This window comes from Pseudonaja textilis, chromosome 15 (assembly GCF_049901715.1).
Source record: "Pseudonaja textilis isolate UNSWEBS1 chromosome 15, rPseTex1.2, whole genome shotgun sequence".
NCBI classification, from domain to species: Eukaryota; Metazoa; Chordata; class Lepidosauria; order Squamata; family Elapidae; genus Pseudonaja; species Pseudonaja textilis.
This window is the reverse complement of record NC_142004.1, coordinates 11666745-11685182: the sequence shown is the minus strand read 5'-3', so window position 1 is coordinate 11685182 and position 18438 is coordinate 11666745. Positions and strand designations below refer to the sequence as shown.

General features: G+C 48.7%; 1 protein-coding gene across 4 annotated transcripts in view; it reads left to right on the top strand.

Moving 5' to 3' along the window:
- LOC113447048 (sodium/glucose cotransporter 1) overlaps window positions 1–14682 on the top strand; it is a 30206-nt gene extending 15524 nt beyond the window's left edge. For 2 of the 4 annotated variants that reach the window (XM_087913539.1, XM_026717036.2), the window contains exons 6-15: window positions 64–169; window positions 394–474; window positions 2172–2392; window positions 4447–4582; window positions 4679–4786; window positions 5898–6048; window positions 7334–7502; window positions 8279–8494; window positions 9375–9477; window positions 13858–14682. In XM_087913539.1, the coding sequence (XP_087769665.1) occupies window positions 64–169; window positions 394–474; window positions 2172–2392; window positions 4447–4582; window positions 4679–4786; window positions 5898–6048; window positions 7334–7502; window positions 8279–8494; window positions 9375–9477; window positions 13858–14069 (1503 nt within the window). In that variant the 3' untranslated portion in view covers window positions 14070–14682. Of the gene's footprint in view, window positions 1–63; window positions 170–393; window positions 475–2171; window positions 2393–4446; window positions 4787–5897; window positions 6049–7333; window positions 7503–8278; window positions 8495–9374; window positions 9478–13857 lie in introns of all 4 variants that reach the window. The other 2 variants (XM_087913540.1, XM_026717035.2) reach the window with 1 other exon arrangement.
- The last annotated feature ends 3756 nt before the right edge of the window (window positions 14683–18438 follow it).

Genomic DNA, 18438 nt, shown 5'->3' with positions numbered 1-18438 from the left:
GCTCTGCGTGGGGTTTTCCCTGGTGCTCTGGCTTAAGGGGCGAATTCTTCCTTTGCACGACAGGCAGATATATTTTCCGGAGCCATCTTCATCCAAATTGCTATGGGACTAAATATTTATGTGGCCATCATTATACTGCTGACTATCACAGCCCTTTACACCATCACAGGTGAGTCCCGTTTGCAGGTGAGCCTCCCAGCCCTGATGTCAGGCTCAGCCCCACACGCAACCTTTCGGGCCCCTTGGTGCCTGGGAAGCCCGCCCCCCGTCTGCCCCCTGCCCATTTCCCAGCGGAGAAGCCCAGGGGTTTTCTTTGGGGGGGTGGGGGGCTTGGCCCTGGGCTGCCTTCCTCCCCTTATCGCAGCCTTCTGCTCCCCTCGCTCTGCCTGGCAGGAGGACTGGCCGCCGTGATCTACACCGACACGCTCCAGACCTTCATCATGTTGGTGGGATCCGTCATCCTGACCGTCTTTGGTAAGCCCGAGTTCAAAACCAGCCCCGAGAGTGCCTTGCCCCCAGGCCCACCGCGGCTGGTGTGAAGGGGAGGCCTCCCCCAGAAGGCCCTGAGAGGCTTTGGCTGGGCGCCTGGGAGTTTATTTATTTATTTATTTTATTTTATTTGTCAATCCCTTACAAGGTAATAGATATAAGTATAAACATGAGTAAGAATACAGGAAATAGGTACGAAAAAAATGGGGAAAATAGGACAGAGTTGCTTTCAAGAAGGCCGGACAGAGCCCAGATCCACCTAGACCAGAGGTGCTTAACTCACAGAATCATAGAGTTTAAAAAATAAGACCTTGGTGGTCATCTAGCCCAACCCCTTGCTCTGTGTAGGATCTGCTAAAGCTTTTGAGGCAGATGGTGGTACCCCCTTGGTCTGAAGACCCCCAATCTCCACTTCTCAAGGCTGGTTAATAGCTCCTCCCTGTAGGAAATTTCTCCTCAGATCTGGCCTGTGTTTGAAACATGCCCACCCGTTTGCTATGTGGCAACCCCTGGAGGAAGGGCCCAGGGATTTAGGCAGGTTCCAATGGGCTGGCTCTGATCCAGTTGAATTTTCAACATATACATGAGAAATCATCCGGCAGCGCTGGGCACGTGAGCATCCGTGTGGATGCACATTTATTGGACGTAGGTTAGAATAGAACAGGACAGAGCTGGAAGGAACCTTGAAGGTCTTCTAGTCCAGCCCCCTGCTCAAGCAGGAGACCCTATACCAGTGGTGGCTAAGCTTTTTGGGCTCCTGTGCAAAAAATTGTGCATGCACACTCGCATGCGAGCACCCAGAAGGCAATACACGCGGGCCCCCTGTGCATGCGCACGTGATCCCTCCCCCACGTGCCCTTACCTGCACTGCACCTCCCAGCTGTTTTTTGGCCTGATTGAGGCCTTTTTCAGCCTGCCAGAGGCTTGAGGGAAGCCTCTGAAGCCTTTGCAGGCCGAAAAATGGGCCCATTTCGTCACTTCCAGTATTTCTTGAAATATTGGAAGTGACGAAACCGACCTATTTTTCGGCCTGCAAAGGCTGCAGAGGCTTCCCGCAAGACTCTGGCAGGCCGAAAAAGGCCTGAAAATCAGCCGGGAGGCACGCGCATGCGCAGTGAGGTAAGTTTGCCTGGGGCTTGCGTGCCTGCACAAATGGCTCTGTGGCATGCGTGCCGTAGGTTCGCCATCACACCCCTAGACCATTTCGGATGAGTGACTGTCCAGTCTCTTCTTGAAAACCTCCAGTGATGAAGCGCCCACGATTTCTGAAGGCCAGCTCTTCCACTGTCTAATTGTTTTCATGATTAGGAAGTTTCTCCTTAATTCTATGTTGCTTCTCTCCTTGATCAGTTTCCAACCATTTATTCTTCTCCTGCCCTCTGGTGCTTTGGAGAGTAGGATGACACACACACACACACACACACACACACACACACACACACACACACACCTCAAATACTGGAATACTATGCTGGCTGGAGAATTCTGGAGTTGAAGTCCACAAGTCTTAAAGTGGCCAAGTTTGGAGACCTCTGCCCTAGGAAATGGTCCAATTCTGTCTTTACTACAGTCCCCGCCTGAGCTGATGTGTGTCTAACCCCATGGGTTTGCGGGAGAGGAGGAGAACGCTTCTGCTTTCTCACAGGCTTCCTTACCCTGACTGATTGTATCACCTTCCGCAGCTTTTAAAGAAGTCGGGGGATATGAGGGCCTGCTGGAGAAGTACATGACAGCAATCCCAGCCAACATCTCCTACAATAACGTGACCATCCCCGAAAAGTGCTACACTCCCCGTCCAGATGCCTTCCACATTTTCCGGGACCCGGTGGACGGCGACCTCCCTTGGCCTGGACTCATCTTTGGCTTGAGCATTCTGGCCTTGTGGTATTGGTGCACTGACCAGGTAGGGCCATGATACTCTTGGTGCTTATGATGTTCCCCGCCCACAGGGCTTCTCGGTGGGCTCATCCTGATCCTGTGCTTGGAGACCAAAAGAGACAATGCTTTGGTTTTAGGAACTAGGGCAGAGGTCTCCAAACTTGGCCACTTTAAGACTTGTGGACTTCAACTCCCAGTATTCTCCAGCCTGGCTGGAGAATACTGGGAGTTGAAATCCACAAGTCTTAAAGTGGCTAAGTTTGGGGACCCCTGAACTGGGGCATTAAGATCTGGACTCACAGGCCCAGATCTCTGCCCTAGTTCCCCCTTCCAAAGTGGGCTTCTAAAGCTGAGGGTGGCCTTGTGCTGGGCAGAGGCAGGCTGGTCTTTGGATGCCATCTAGAAGGGCATCACTGGTGCCAATGCTTAGTCTCTGGCTGGCATTGAAATGAATTCATGAAATAAATCCAGACATTCCGAGAGTCTACGCCCAAACTATGGGTTGTTTTTTTAAAGTTTTTTTTTATTTCTAACAACAAACATAGACAAACATAAACATAAAACAACAAATAAAACCTTCTTTCAATTATACAGCGTGTCCGTCGGTTGGTACATATTTCTCGTGCACAATATCTATAGTCTTTTCCTCTTAGATTTAAATTTACATTCATATTCCAAACTGTGGTTTGATTGCATGATGTTGAGTACGTTAACTGAACTGTGGCTTATGGAACGAAGCTGATTTTCAGGATACGTGGAATTGTAAACTAATTGGTACAACCAGAAGTTGAAAATTTCCTTGACTAGTTTGTGGCTCAGTGCATCATATGAATCTAGCCTGAACGTTTTAGGGAAAAAGCTGCACCCACCAGTGGCTATGCCAAGGGGCTGGGGAGGTGGGCTTATAGAACCAAAAGATTTCCCTATAATTCATGGAAGTAAAGCATTCTTGCCATAAGAGTAAGGAAACAGGTGGCATTTGTCCCCCACAAGAAGAGCAAGGATGTTCAAGAACAAACAGGAGAAATGTTGGAAGTGTCATCAGATACCTGGATCATATTATCACATGTGGTGGACGTGTGTGGAAGCCAAAAGATACCGGACTAAAATTCATACATGGCTGGAAAAAATGACAAAACAGCATATAGACTTGAAACCAGAGATATTTTTATTGGGTATCTTACGTGAAGGATACAGTAGAGAATTGATATATTTGATTATTAATGTTTTAACAGCAGCTAGGATTGTATCTGCTCAAAATTGGAAAAATGAAAAAAAATCCGATAGAAGAGGAAGTGATTAAGAAAAGAATGGAACATGCAGAAATGAGTAAATTGACATTAGCAATTAGAGAGCAAGAAGATAAAGAATATTATAAAATTTGGGATTTATTTTATCAATGGCTAGATAAGAAAATAGAGAAGTAAAATACATTATAATATAAATATAACATAATAGTAAAGATAATATAATGCAATGATATGTTATAATTGATTACAGTGAAATGAATGATATTATGAACTAGGTTTTGTAAAAGTTGAGATTTGCTCGAAAAGGATGATGGTCTAATAATGATTTGATAATAATAAATATAATAATATAATATAATATAATATAATATAATATAATATAATATAATATAATATAATACAATATGCATAGTTGTTCTATATAATATGAATTCTAATCTAAATTTAGAAGGAAAAGACTACTAATATCATGCACAAAGATATATACCAACCAACATACTGTACAATGGAAAGATGGTTTTATTTGATGTTTTGTGTTTGTGTTTATCAATTTTTGTTGTCAAAATAAAAAAAAAATGATAAAAAAAAAGAGTAAAGAAAGGCCCACCGCATCCAAGTGATGTTGGAATCTCCAGATCCAACCCTGGTGGAAAAATCCTGGCCCAGAGCCAGAGGCCTCGTCCTAGACAGCCATTCGTATGGAATGGTGCCGGGTCTCCTGCGTGGGCAGGGGGTTGGACTAGACGACCTCCAAGGACCCTTCCAACCCTAAGAGTCCAGGCCCTGTGTTCTGTCTTGGTGCTTGTTCATTAGCTCCTCTCTTGGGCAGGTCATTGTCCAGCGATGCCTCTCGGGGAAAAACATGTCCCATGTCAAGGCTGGCTGCATCATGTGCGGCTACTTGAAGTTGCTGCCCATGTTCCTGATGGTGATGCCAGGCATGATCAGCCGCATTCTCTACCGAGGTGAGAGCTGGGCCACCCAGAGGGCAGAGGGCAGAGGGAGGCCAACTTGCTCAGCTCCCTCATGGGGCCCACACTTTCCTGTTTTTGGGTTCACAGATAGAGTGGCGTGTGTCGTTCCCTCGGTGTGCAAGAAGGCTTGTGGGACAGAGGTTGGCTGTACAAACATTGCCTATCCAACGATGGTGGTGGAACTCATGCCAGACGGTGAGATGAGGCCAGCGGGTTGGCTTGTTTGTGCCTTGGACTGCAAGGCTGGTTAAGGTCTGTTGCCCAGGATGGTGTGTCCTAAAGGCTGTGCATTATGAGGGGCCTTCAGGCTGCCTTCTGCCCACAGTCGGCTATAAAAAGGGGATTTGTTCTGACCCAAGCCTTGTTCAAACTAAACAAATACAAACTGTGTATCAAAGCAAACCTTTTTAATATGGCGCTGGGAATTCTGTGCATTCCCAGCCAAGAGTCATTTAAACCTAATTGTCTGAGATAAAAGCAAGCCCTTTGAAGGTTGTGAAAGGCTGCCAAGAACAGAAGTCTAATTACTGATAAATATCATCTGACAGAAGTTTCAAAAATAAACCGGAGTTCGCAGGGCTTCAACGAGGGCTCAGAGTCTAAAGAACTTCTTTGCTTCCTGCAAAGAACACATCCCCGAGGGCTGGTTTTTATCCCTTATGGGAGGGATAGCCTTTCTCCCGAGTCGTCCTTGCTGCTTCAGCTGCTCTCTCCTTCGAGCAGCCCCGAGCACATGCGCACTGGGCACAGGCTCCCCGGGGTCCTCTGCTTCATTGATGCCGGACTGAGTGTGGTCCTGCATCACACTCAGGCCCCTTGTCCAAGTCCTCGCCAGACTCTCTGACTGGTTCCCTTTCGTCCTTGCTGTCCGATACCTCTGCCGTCCGCACCTGCTGCTGGCGAACCACAACAGGACCCGTGTGTGGATGCCAGGTTGATCCTAAAGCGATTGTGATGTGTAGTGGCTTTTTTTTATTAAGCTCGTGAGGGCTCCCGAACTCCGTTTTGGCTGGCAGAGGGTTGCATGAGGCCCCCCCGGCAGGAAATGGAGATTGGGAGTCCCCCCTGGTCCCCCGAGGTCCAACACAACCCTGATGCGGCCCTCAATGAAATCGAGTTTGACACCCCGGCTTCAGGGCATGATGAGGGGGCTCCTTGGTCCCACAGCCTTTTCCCAGCAGTGCGTTCAGTTGCCAGGCCAGACGGTTGAGTTCTCTCACCCATGTGGCTGGGCTGCCAGCCTGTAACCCTCAACGCTCACACCGAACCTTTGCCTGTTTCACACACCCCTCGCCTTATTTTTCAGGGCTGCGAGGCCTGATGCTCTCTGTGATGCTGGCTTCACTGATGAGCTCCCTCACTTCCATCTTTAATAGTGCCAGCACCCTCTTCACCATGGACATCTACACCAAAATACGCTCCACCGCCAAGGAGAGGGAGCTCATGATCGTCGGCAGGTAAGGGCTGGGCGGCGGCAGAGGCAGCAGTGAAGACTCAGCAGAGGGGAAATTGCAAGAAAGGTCAGCTGGATCCCAAGACCAGGGCGGCTGAACCCTTGGGGCATTTGGGAAACCTATGGGTCCACCTGCCCAAATGCTTCCCCTTTGCTTTTGTGGGTCTCCAGCAGAGGGAGGATTCAGCTGGTTCTGACCAGTTGTGGAGAACTGGTAGTGGAAATATTGAGTGGTTGGGAGAACCGGCCAATCCCGCCTGGCTCCGACTGGCCCCGCCAACCCCATCTCTTCTCTGCCTCCCATTGAGTCCCAGCTGATCAGCTGGGGTCTCCTTTGGTTGCCCTGCCCAGGAGAACGGAGCTGGAAAGCAGGTTAGTGGGGTGGGGAGGGAAGGGGGATTTTGCAGTATATTCCTCCCATGCCACGCCCACCAAGCCACGCCCACAGAACCGGTAGTAAAAACGTTTGAACCCCACCACTGGTCTCCAGCCTCTGGAAATAACACACTGACCCAAGCAAGTCGTCGGGGGTGGGACGAGGGGGAAATAGCCTGACTTTGGAGCCCCTGGTGCCATGTTGCCTAGCCAGGAATGGCTTTTATCTTTCCTCTGCATGCTGCTCTTCACCTGGAAATTTGCAGGTGGGGGGGGGGCCACTCTGGCCGCCTCTTCTCTAAAACCTACAAGAGATTCGGACCAGAGAGCCCCCTGGAGGCCACCTGGCTTAACTGAAGGCGCGTCTTACAGAATCAGCAAGAAGGATTGGCGACTTTCCTGTCTCCTCTTTACAAAGGAGCTGATTGACAGGAGGGACAACCTGCCCAGGGGCTCAGTTGTTCGGGCTGTTTATTGAGATTTAGGCTTATTTTCCCCTTTAAATAAGGGGAGGGGGGTCTGGAGGGGAGATCAAAAAAAGTCAAATTGACACCCCCCCTGCCCTATTTTCTCTGGGCAATGCAGGTACAAGATGGGCAGGAGTTCATTTGCACTTTCACAGTCACACTCTTTCTGCTGTTTTCTTTTTGCAATTAACTAAAGACAAAAAAACAAAGAAAAGGAACACACAATATTCATAGAAGGAAAAAGCTGAAAAAAGAAACAAAAATAGAAAAATTCAGCAAAGCACACCTTTGCAGTCGTGCACCTATGAATAAATGTAAATATAGCAGCCGCCCCTGAAACGAATTGTGGATAAGTAGGGCTCGGATCCGTCTGCCAAGGTAGTTTCTTGGATTCGTTGACTGAGTTGGCATCCCCCAATGCCTCTCTCTGCCTTCTCCTCCTCCCAGGCTGTTCATCCTGGGCCTGATTGGCGTCAGCATTGCCTGGGTGCCCGTGATCCAGTCTGCGCAGGGTGGGCAGCTCTTTGACTACATCCAATCCATCACCAGCTACCTGGGCCCACCCATTGCCGCTGTCTTCTTCCTGGCCATCTTCTGCAAGAGAGTCAATGAGCAGGTGAGCAGCTGGCCCTTGGCTGGGGTGGGGGGTGGGGGGGGGTCAACCCCTGCTGCGTGGGGCCCCTTTCTTTCTCTGCCTCTCCAGCTGGAGGGAGCCAAAAGGAAGCTGGAGGTCCCGTTGGCTTCAAGGCTGGAGGGTCTCCTAGCCCACAGAAGCTCTGCGTACCACTCCCTTCACAAAAGGAGGAGTGTTTGTGCCCAGGACACGGAAGGGGTGTGGTTTCCGTGGCACAAGAGGAGGAACAAGTGGCAGCGGCAGCCAGGGAAAGAGGCGACTAGTCCATCTCACAGGCTGCCACCTTTCCGCTGGCTGATGGAGGCGTTCATCTTAAGTTTGCTTTAAGAACTTTGCTTACCTGTCACGAGGCTTCCTATCTGAGTAACGCCTGTGCTGGATCAGTGTAGTTATTTCGGCTGCCGCCAGATTTATTAGGCTGGAGAGATGCAATCAATTGGCCGGATGATCCACTTCTTAACTGAGCGCGCCGGAGCAATCGGTCCCTAGGAGGCTCCTAGCCCTGGTGCCAAGCCAGAAACCCTGGCAGGACGGAGCACCGGAGGGTGTTTTTTTCTCTCCTACTCGAGAGAGAAGGAGAGGGGGTTGGACTAGCTGACCTCCAAGGACTATCTCAAGTTCAACCCTTCTATATCTATCTATCTATCACAATAGGTACAACTGTGAGCCCAAAGAATCACGCTGCAGTTGTGAGGAATAAGACAAGAGGACGTGCGGAGGAAAAGGTTCCCCTAATTGCATTGTATTGTCTTTCGCAGGGTGCCTTCTGGGGCCTGATAGTGGGACTGGTAATTGGGCTGTGTCGAATGTTTGCAGAATTTGCCTATGGAACCGGCAGCTGCGCTGTGCCCAGTGAATGTCCAGCGATCATCTGTAAAGTGCACTACCTCTATTTTGCTATCATCCTTTTTGCTGTCTCTCTCACCATCATTCTGATCGTCTCATTCCTGACCAAGCCAATCGATGATGTCCATGTAAGCAATGCCCTCCTCTTCCTGACACCCCCCTGTCCCACCTCACTTCTCTCTTCCCTGCCCTCGCTAAGATTTTGGTCAAGAAATATCTTGACCAACATATAGGGGCTGGCCAGGCCTCCGTCCAACCAAGCCTCTTGTGAATGCCCAACATGGAGCATAAAAGGACGGGCCATTTTCCCTTCACATCCACCTTGGGGGCTCTCAGTTCTGAGGCAGCCACACCTCCAGTTCAGCGGAAGTGAAAGCCAGCTGGGTGGGAGGAAACCCCTTTGAAGCCATGTTAGAGAAGATGCTTCCTGAGGATGCATCTCCCCAGTTCTGTCTGGTTGGGAAGTTCCACCCTGTTACAGTTTGCAGCATAAATTCAAGTCCGGAAAAACACACAAATGACTGACTCAGCAGGATTCATTAACTTCCTTTTATATAAAATAAGTAAATGTACAGCACCATTGGTTTCTTCCAGTGTGGAACGGTTACAAGCAAACACAAACACAAACAGCGTCTCAGAACAGATATCAGTTTCAGTAAGCAAGCAAGTTAGGTTTAGTTTCACTTCTTAGCAAAGCACGCAGAGCCAAACCACGCCCAGCCCACAATCAGCTCCCATTGGCTGGTCTGTTGCCATGCTTACTCGCTGGCTGACTTTGTTAACCATGTCTCTGCCAGTTCATGAATATACTCTGACAAACACTGCATGAGCAGCTATAGAACGCCTTGTATTTTTCTGCTAGAGGTATTGGGTACAGAGAGAGTAGGAGTAGTGGAGTTACCAGGGCACTTCTGGTCGCCTCTTTTGATCCAAGTCTGGGGCCTCGTCTTGACCTCATTCAAGGTCATTTCAGCTGCTTCATTGTTGTGGTTTTTGTTTCCTGAACAGCTTTATCGTCTTTGCTGGACTTTGCGCAACAGTAAAGAGCAACGTGTCGATCTGGACGCAGGGGAGATGGTGCAAGGAGTGGAGGACTATGAGGAAGAGCCAGGTGAGATTCCTTTTCCCATGAAATATTATTTCAATCTAGGAGAGACCTGACTGCATCTCTCTCCTAACCTATCTGACCTAGATATCAGAAGGAAGAATGTTGACCACGATGCTGGCAGGCACCCTAGCTCATTGGAGAGCAATCACTTAGATTGGATTGCTAAATAAACTAAAATAAAATGCCAGGAGGAATTTTGATGGTCCTCAAGAAGACTGAATAGTTCAAATATGCATTTATCTCCATATTAGTTAAGGATTTTGCAGCAGATATTCGGAGTGTTCCTGAAACTGCTATTTTTGCATCTTAAAATCCCACTCTCAAACTTGAAAAGGAATCTAGTCATTTTAAAAAACTACAAATGGAGAAAAACCTGGTTTGTTGTGGAATCCAGATCTTGCAGGGGAGTTATGGAGAGTTTGAGTGGATGGCATTAAAATGCCTTGTTGCCCGTCAGCCTGTTGTGAATAAAGTAGCAGCAGCAAATGAGGAGGGGGCTTCTTTGAGTTCAGGGGGGAAAGATGGGATAGAAATCTTACAAATAATATTATAGTATTATATTATTATATGGTAATAACGATACATTTTTGAACCAGTTTTGTGTACTGGTTAAAGCACTAGGCTAAATGTCAGGGTTCCAAGTAAAAGATCCATTACAAGCAAAAACTCCGAGGCAGGTAAATTCCTCAAAGAAAAGCTTTGTTGGAAATGTCGTATTGGCACATATCTGGTGAAAACCAACTCTGAGGGGCCCTTAGTTTTCACCTAATTAAAAGTAAAAGTTTTTTCCTCAACCCTAAAAAATCAGTCACATGTCCCAATCAAGGCAGCATCTGCTAATCTGGTGACATCACTCCTCCTTCCTCCGACCAGGTGTGAGGGTGTCCTTGGTTCCCAAGAGAAAATATTTTGTTTTGACTACTATCTCTAATCCCCCCTCCCTATCCCTCAGCTCAGTGTGGCAGCACGGAAGCTCCAAGATGGCTCCAGCCAGATCAGCTTCAGGGTTGACACTAGAAAGGGGGAGATTCTGAGTTCTAGTTCCGCCATGAGTGCAAAACCAGTGAGTGACCTTGGGCCAGTCACTTTCTGTCAGCCCTAGGGAGGAGGCAATGACAAACCACTTGAAATTTTGCTAAGAAAACTGTGTGGACTTGTCCAGGTGTTTGCTAAGAGTCAAAATCGATTGCACAGATAGTTACTTTTAAAATACAATAATGTAATATAATAGTAATCAATGTTGAAGTTCTGTAATTGGAGCTATTAAGAGAAGAATTCTCAGCATCTTCAGGTAGTTGCCAGAAGCTCTCTTTGGAGGAAATGAGGTCAGATGGAAAGCCAACATATTTTGTATATCTAAGTCTTTCCACTTTCATTTCCACTGGAAATAAAAATCAATTGCACTCATATAGAAAGAGCATCCTGGGATTATTAATGATCATTATGAGAAAGACTTTGAAATATCACAATGATACGATGGTTGCAAGTAAGGGAAATGCAAACTTGGGTTGTGTCAATCATCTTCAAATCATGGCTATAACTGTCCCTCGTTCTCTGACTGGGTTCTCTGACTTACCTCAAGTATTGTGCACTGTTCCGGTCACTAAAGTTGAAGATGTGCTAGGGAAGGGATCAAAGAAGGGCAGAGATCAGAGGATTAGAAAGTCAGCGCTATGAAGAGACTGAAGAAGATCAGCAGGTTTAGTCTGGAGAAGATAGTAGCCCTTTCCAAATGCCCCAAAAAAAGGCCTCTCAGAAGAGTCCGTGCAAGAATGATCTTAAGTGAAAGGAAAAGAGATTCTCGTGGAATGATAGAAAGACATTTCCTAATAGTAAGCTCAGCAGTGGGATGAAGGGGATACAGTGGAAGCATTAAGGACCCTACGCTGCGTGTGGTTTTCCAATCAACTGAACCTGTCCAATAGCGGACCATCCATCTCACCTTGTTCCATCGGATCAAAGAGAGGCTATGTCGGCATCATCAGATGAAGTCTAGGCGCTTCACACCCACCCTGGTCCACAAATCTAGCCTCTCTGTAAAAAAAAGGAAAGAAGAGCTCTAAGATTTGCCTGGCCTGACTTAACTTTAATAAACCCTTCAGGGCCTCCTGTTCCCACCTAAGTGCATGCAAACTGGCTGCTCGAGATCTTTTCTAGAATTTCCCCAGATATTCCAGCCAAAGCTGCTTGATTTGCTGTTTTCTGCCTCCACTTGTTTTTAAAGCTGGGAGCCCGAATTCTTCTCCCGTCTCCTGGCCCTTCCTCTGTACTTCGGCTGGACCTGGCTGCTCCCTCCCCGCTTCCCTGGGCCATGGTTTCCCGCGGCCACAAGAGATGCAAAATTAAGTAGTTCCAGCTTCTCCCCATTGCTTGTCATCTTTTCCCCATCTTTTCTTAGCAATGGTAAAAAAGAAAAGAAAAAGAAAATACCCTTGCTCTGATATTCTACTTTTGTAAAATGCCCCGCTTTCCATTCTTCAGATGTGTCCTTTTCGTTTCTTGTTGATAGAGAGTCGTTTGTGACCCTTGGCGGCTTCATCAGGACCGTCCCATTTTTAACCGTTTTTCTTTAGGATGATTTGCATTGGGGCCTTAATAATAATCTCCTTTCTGAGAATCTCCCAAACCCCCGCCCCCCAATTCCTTTCAAAGCCTTCCGACTTTTTCCCTCCGGTAGTTGAAGTCAGATCTCCTGAAATGAAGAATAGTAACCGGAGAACGTTTGGTTCTGCTTCCCTGTAGGGTGAATTCTAGGAAGACAATGGCCATCATTCCCTCCTGTCATTCTCTCCTTGCCACTCAAACGTTTCTTCCTTGTTAGTAAGCATGGAGCCCAACATGGCTGGTTCTCTACTCCAGTCTTTGGATGATGAAGCCCTGTACAAGACCAGAACCCATGGAATGGGGTGTCAAACTCAAGGCCCACGATCTGGATCTGGCCCACGGGGTGCTTAGATTTGGCCCACGAGACCATGCTGGAAACAGCGAAGGACCGGCCTCCAGTGCCTCTGTCAGTGAAAATGGGCTCCAAGTCTCCGTTTTTGGCTGGGATGGCCTCCTGCAACCCTCCGCTAGCAAAAATGGAGCTCCGGAGGATTGCAGGAGGTTGTCCCAGCCTAAAATGGAGATTTGGAGCGTGTTTTTGCTGGCAGAGCACTTGGGCCGCCACAGGTGCCCCTGACACGAGTGACATCAAGCTGGCCGCGTCCACCCAGGCCACGCCCCCCTCCCCCCTCAATGAAATTGAGTTTAACACCCCAGCTACAGAATCTGCCACTTGCTGCTTTGGTTGATTCCCAGTTGATGCTCCAGTGGTTGAACCATGATGGGGTTCCTGGACATTCAAGGGTCCCATCTGCGAAGATTTCAGTCACACCTCCTGCTTGGTTGGTGGTCTGAAAAGCACGCCCACACCTGGGTCCTTTTTGGGTTTTTTTTGCTTGTTTCCTTGATTATCACTCGGGTGCTTTCAGCCAGATTTTCACACTTGATGTCCTGAATCTCTTTGCTTGCGTTGAAATGCTTTGCATATGATATGACACCTTTCCCCCCCTCCCCTTCTTGGGCTTTTTTCTTGTCAACAAATTATACCTTTCTAATTTTATATTCCAGTCATGTGATCCCTTCCACCAACTTTTAGAGATACCAATCAAATGACCTTTCCTCCCCGCGCTAAGACTTCACGTTCTCCCTTTTCGTTCTCCATTCTTCAAAGCACCGGTGTACAAGAAGCACCTGGCTCTCAGCACTGGCCTTCTTAGCTTTGCCTCCTGCATCTTCTGGTGTATTTTGGGTGCCCCTTTCTTTTACCACTTCCTCTCTTGATCTGGGATGTCTCCCTTTGGACAGAAACTTTGACTGCCTTCTGATTTCCCTCCCACTCCAGATTTGATTTAAAGTCTGCCACATGACTTGAGTTTAGCAAGATGTCTTCCAGACACGTCCTGGCCAGTCTCTGTGAGGTTCAACTCATCTCTTGCTTGCAGAAGCCCTACCTAGAGATGGCACAGATTGTGGTCCAGGAATACAAAGTTTTCTCAAGTTCCCCACCCCTGAGCCAACAGTTTCACCCCACAATCCCTCCATCCCATCTTCAGGCCACGTCCTTCAATTGGAGGCATGGATGAAAATCCCACCAAATTCTTTTGCCTTCTTGCCTAACTCCTCGTTAGAGATTCTTTCCAGTCTCTGTTTGGCAGTGTTATTTGTTTCAATATGAAGCAGAATGACTAATGGTCAGTTGATTTGATAAACCCTACAGTACATTGGGGCATATAAGCAACATATATGAGAATAGGGTGGTGGCACTTTAGGAGGATGTTTTGGGCATGAAAGGGTCGGTTTGGCTGCTACATCTAACGATCGGCCATGTTGTCCTTGCAGCCCAAGAGAAAGAGACCAACTGTTGCAAGAAAGCCTACAACTGGTTCTGCGGCTTGGAACAGACGGGCCCCAAGCTGAGCAAGGAAGAGGAGGAGGCCCTGCAGCATAAGTTGACAGACACAACGGAGGTGCCATTGTGGAGGCGCGTGGTCAACATCAACGCCATCATCTTGCTGTCGGTGGCTGTTTTCTGCCATGGATTTTTTGCATAGGTCAAGCATTTTATTTGAGAATGAAGTTCTTGATTGCTGAATTGCACTGTGACATCATAATCTGTAAATTGCACCTTATCAGACTTGAAACTCATTTGCCAGGAGAATCACTGAACTCCTCCCGTTAACTGAACACATGACCGACTGTGAATGCCGTTGACTGGGAGGGGCCGGGTGGGGTCTGCAGACTCTCCTCCAAGGGGACAATCCACCAATGTTTTTAATCCCTGTTTTTGAATTGTGTTACCAAAGTGTGTGAGCCCGTGTGTTAGAAATTCAGCTTTCCAGTTCTTTTTCCCTTCTTGTTTTTTAAGCGTATGATTTGCACAGGAAAAGTGTGTAAGTTCAGCTGCCACAGTAGGCTGACTTGGATATTGTTTTGGAGGCAGAGTCTTCTAATCTTTCCCCTCTTTATTTAAAACTCGTGCACAACTGTTTCTACCTGTATTAACTTTGGAACTAATTGAAATGAATTAGTTCAGTTAAAATCAGCTTGAAGTGGTTGGAAGGTGGTTTGAAACACTTTCCCTGGGACCAGGCACACTGATGTTATTATCATCCTTTGTAATCTGGATTTACTGTGTCACTGTAAAAATATATATATTTTTAAAAATGACTGTGTCTTGTTGAAAAACACAAAATGAAGCAGAACTCCTGCCTTGCCCCCTGACACTCAGATATATCTCTTGCAAGGCCGCAGACCAGGTCATCCCCATCTCTTTCTACCAGGGGCCATTTCAGTAACTGGGGGAAAGCAGGAAGGGCGATGCAACAGGGGGATAATTGTCAGGACCTGGTTGACGCTAAAGTTGCCTTGGAGAAAACAACTTTAGACTTAGGAGCCAGCCGGGTGCCGGGGTGCGTCTGAGATCAAGAACCTTCTCAACTGCATCCTGACTTCAACCTTCCGAGACTCTTGGGAAGAGTTGGACTCACAAGCAGGCGCTGTAGGCTCCAACTGAGCAGCTGCTTTTTGTAGGACCATGGAGAGCTCCCACCATCTATAACTAGCGGGGGAGTCCAGAGCTCCTTGAATGTACCAATAGGCGAGAATATTTGGAGCTCAGGGTTGAAGTGAAGGGTCTTTGGTGCTCTTGCAGCTTGGTAGTTTTCTTGCAGACATTTCACGACCCAGCTAGGTAACATCATCAGTGCTGAATTGGGTAATGAAGCATCTTTAAGACAACCCCCAAGCTCAAAAGACTTCACAGCTCCATTCACCAGTCAGTTCAACCAGGCTGCAGAGTCGCCCAGAAGCCTCCAGTGGCCCATAAACAGAAGCGACTCCTGGAGTGAGATACAGCCATCTTGGCAAGCAGCCACTGGTAGCTTTTCCATGTCTTGGTTCCACTTTCCAAAGCTATTCGTTTAACTTGGGGTTAATGGGCTCCATGGGTTCACGACATGCGCTCTAAGGACGGTATTATTGTACCAGACCTATAAGGAGCAGTTGCCCGGCAGCCGCTTTCAGGCTGAAGATGCCCTTGGCCCAGACTAGTGTGTCAAGGCTCCCCTCAGAAAGCGCCCTTAATGCGTGTGTGTACATAACAGGACTTGTTTACTTTTAGTCCCTTGTAAATGATCCCAGCATCGTTTGGTTTTCTCCAAAAGGACCTGCCATTCGCCGTAAGGAGAAGGAGGGGGGAGGTTTGGACCTCCCTGGAGAGGTTTGGATGCCTCCCCTTTGGGCTGGTCTTGCTCCAGAGAACTCAGCCTGCAGGAGGGACCCCCGTCCCTGAGCCAGGCTCCTAAAATTCAAGGAACTTTGACTGCCTTCTGATTTCCCTCCCACTCCAGATTTGATTTAAAGTCTGCCACATGACTTGAGTTTAGTAAGATGTCTTCCAGACACGTCCTGGCCAGTCTCTGTGAGGTTCAACTCATCTCTTGCTTGCAGAAACCCTACCTAGAGATGGCACAGATTGTGGTCCAGGAATACAAAGTTTTCTCAAGTTCCCCACCCCTGAACCAACAGTTTCACTCCACAATCCTTCCATTCCATCTTCAGGCCATGTCCTTCAATTGGAGGCATGGATGAAAATCCCACCAAACTCTTTTGCCTTCTTGCTTAACTCCTCGTGGTCCTTTGACTTTGAGAACTACTGGTTCTGTTGCTCTGCATGCATGCACGCGTGTGTGTGTGTCGCGTGAGTGCAATTTACGACCTGCTGAGCTGCCCGGACAGCCGAGCAGCGCTGCGTGCAAGTGTGCAGCGGTTGGAAAAGCCCTTTTTTTCCTGCTTTTTCAATCGCGCAAAGCAGCTGCGGTTGAAAACACAGGAAAATAAAGTTCAGGTAAGAGCCCGGGCGGGCAGGCGGGCCAAAAGAGCAGCAGACATAGAACTGGTTCTCTGCATGCTCTCTGTCTGCTGCTCTTCAGAACTACCGGTTCTACAGAAGTGGACAGAACCGGTACAACCCCACCTCCAAAGAGGCCCAAGGAAGCCTCTCTACCTGCTGCCTCCTCCGAGTATCCTTGCTCAGAAAATGCCCTCCCCTCCCAAGGCATCCCAGCAGCAGGAGAGTGCCTGGTCCAGGGAGGCCAAAGGCCGAGCTTTGGGCGAGACATGCCCCTTGCGATGCTCCAAAGCGCCCCTGCACCAAGGGCCCTGGAAGGTTTGGGCCCCCGGGGGTCCTTGCCTTCGGTGCTGGCTCCACAGGTTGCCTTGCGGTTGGAAGACCGGGGTGTGTGTGTCTCCCTCGTACTCCAAGCCCTCCTGCCAATGGACAGGGGCCTTGCTCTTGGTGCTGCTGGATGCTGGCCCCGCTCACTGCAGCCTGACGTGGCAGCGTTGCAGCACAGGCTGCTGGGTGTCACTGCAGGCCCAGCAGGGCTCGGGGGAGCTGCCGGGAGATGAGGGATGAGTCCATTTTAGGAACCTTTGATTTAATTGCAGGGGAGGAAGGTGTCGGGTGCCGACAAATTAATTGCTGCATTTTCCTCTCAACAAGACAAACTCCCCCCTCTCCTCAACTCACCTCCCTGGATTTCTGGGTGACTAAGTTGTTTGCTGCTCAAATCCCCGGAAAGACCCAGATGAAAAATTACAGCTGCTTCAGGCCTGTTAGTTCCAGTCTTCTGTTGGAGGAAAGGGTGGACCAGAAGGCCAACTTGGCCAGAGGGGTTGATGAGGGGATCCGTGTTGGGGGCAGCCCCTTCAGAAGGAGGGCTCCTACCTGGATGCCCCCACAGACCCCGAAGCGACATCAGGAAGGGGCCCCTCCATGGCCACCCCTCTTCTCCAGGAAGGGGCCAATGCAGCCCTACATTTGGGGAGCAGAGATCAACCCTGTGGCAGACCCCAACCCCTCTGGGACAAACTCCCTGCGTCCTCCCAGGCAAGGGCTCCAGGGGAACCATCTTAATGGTTCCAGAGCTGTTGACGGGGAGAAGCTCCAGGAAGGCCAGGAAATCAGAAACCGGAAGCAGCAGGCAAGAGCGAAGCCCAACAGGCCCTGCGTACTGAAGGACACGTCCAAATGGAAGGAGACTGGGGGGGGGGCTTTCCATCCATGGTCTTGGGCAGGTTCTCTTCATCTTCATCCACTACACAAGTGGCTGGGATCACACAACGTTCCAGCATGAAGCACAATTTACAGATTGCAACAGACGGTGAGAAACAGCGGCATTTGCTGGGAGAGGAGGAAAGCGAAATGGAGGAGGTGGGTTGGAAAGCGCTTTTCTTTGCAATGCCACAACCTGCCCCCTGGTTCTTTAGAGCCCCCCAATCACTGGGCTCTGTGACATGCTAAACCGGTCACCATGGATAGTTGTTGCTGTAGAATTCCTTGCCTACATGTGACTCTCCTCTTTCGCTTCATCTATAGCAGGGCTCTCCAATGTTGGCAACTGAAGACTTCCACTCCCAGAAATCCACACGTCTTAAAGTTGCCAGCGTTGGAGACCCCTCAACAATGGAGTCCTGAGCGGGGAGAAAGATGTGCTCCCCAGTCCTCCTCCCACTTGGCCTGTTTTTAAAGCAAGCACACTTCGTGGTGGGTCCCACGATTCCTCCTGCCTGGTTCTAGCTAAGATGTTTGGGCAACACCTCTGCAGACTACATGGGGTCCCAAAGCACATTATCTCAGATATGGGGATGTAAATTCACTGCAAAACTTTGGCAGGAATTTTTTAAAATGGATAGGCTTCTCTCAGGAACTTAGCTCCACCTATGATCCGAGTACCAATGAGGTGGCTGAGTGTAGCAAGTCACTAGTAGAGCAATACCTGCGCCATTATATAAATTATCAGCAGACTATTTGGGCCAAGCTCCTACCTTTCATCCAAGGGGCATACAACAACTCGGTGCACAGCAGCTCTTTCAAAGTGGCCATAGGGCTGAGTTCAGGCCCATGCCGGAGCTCCCACA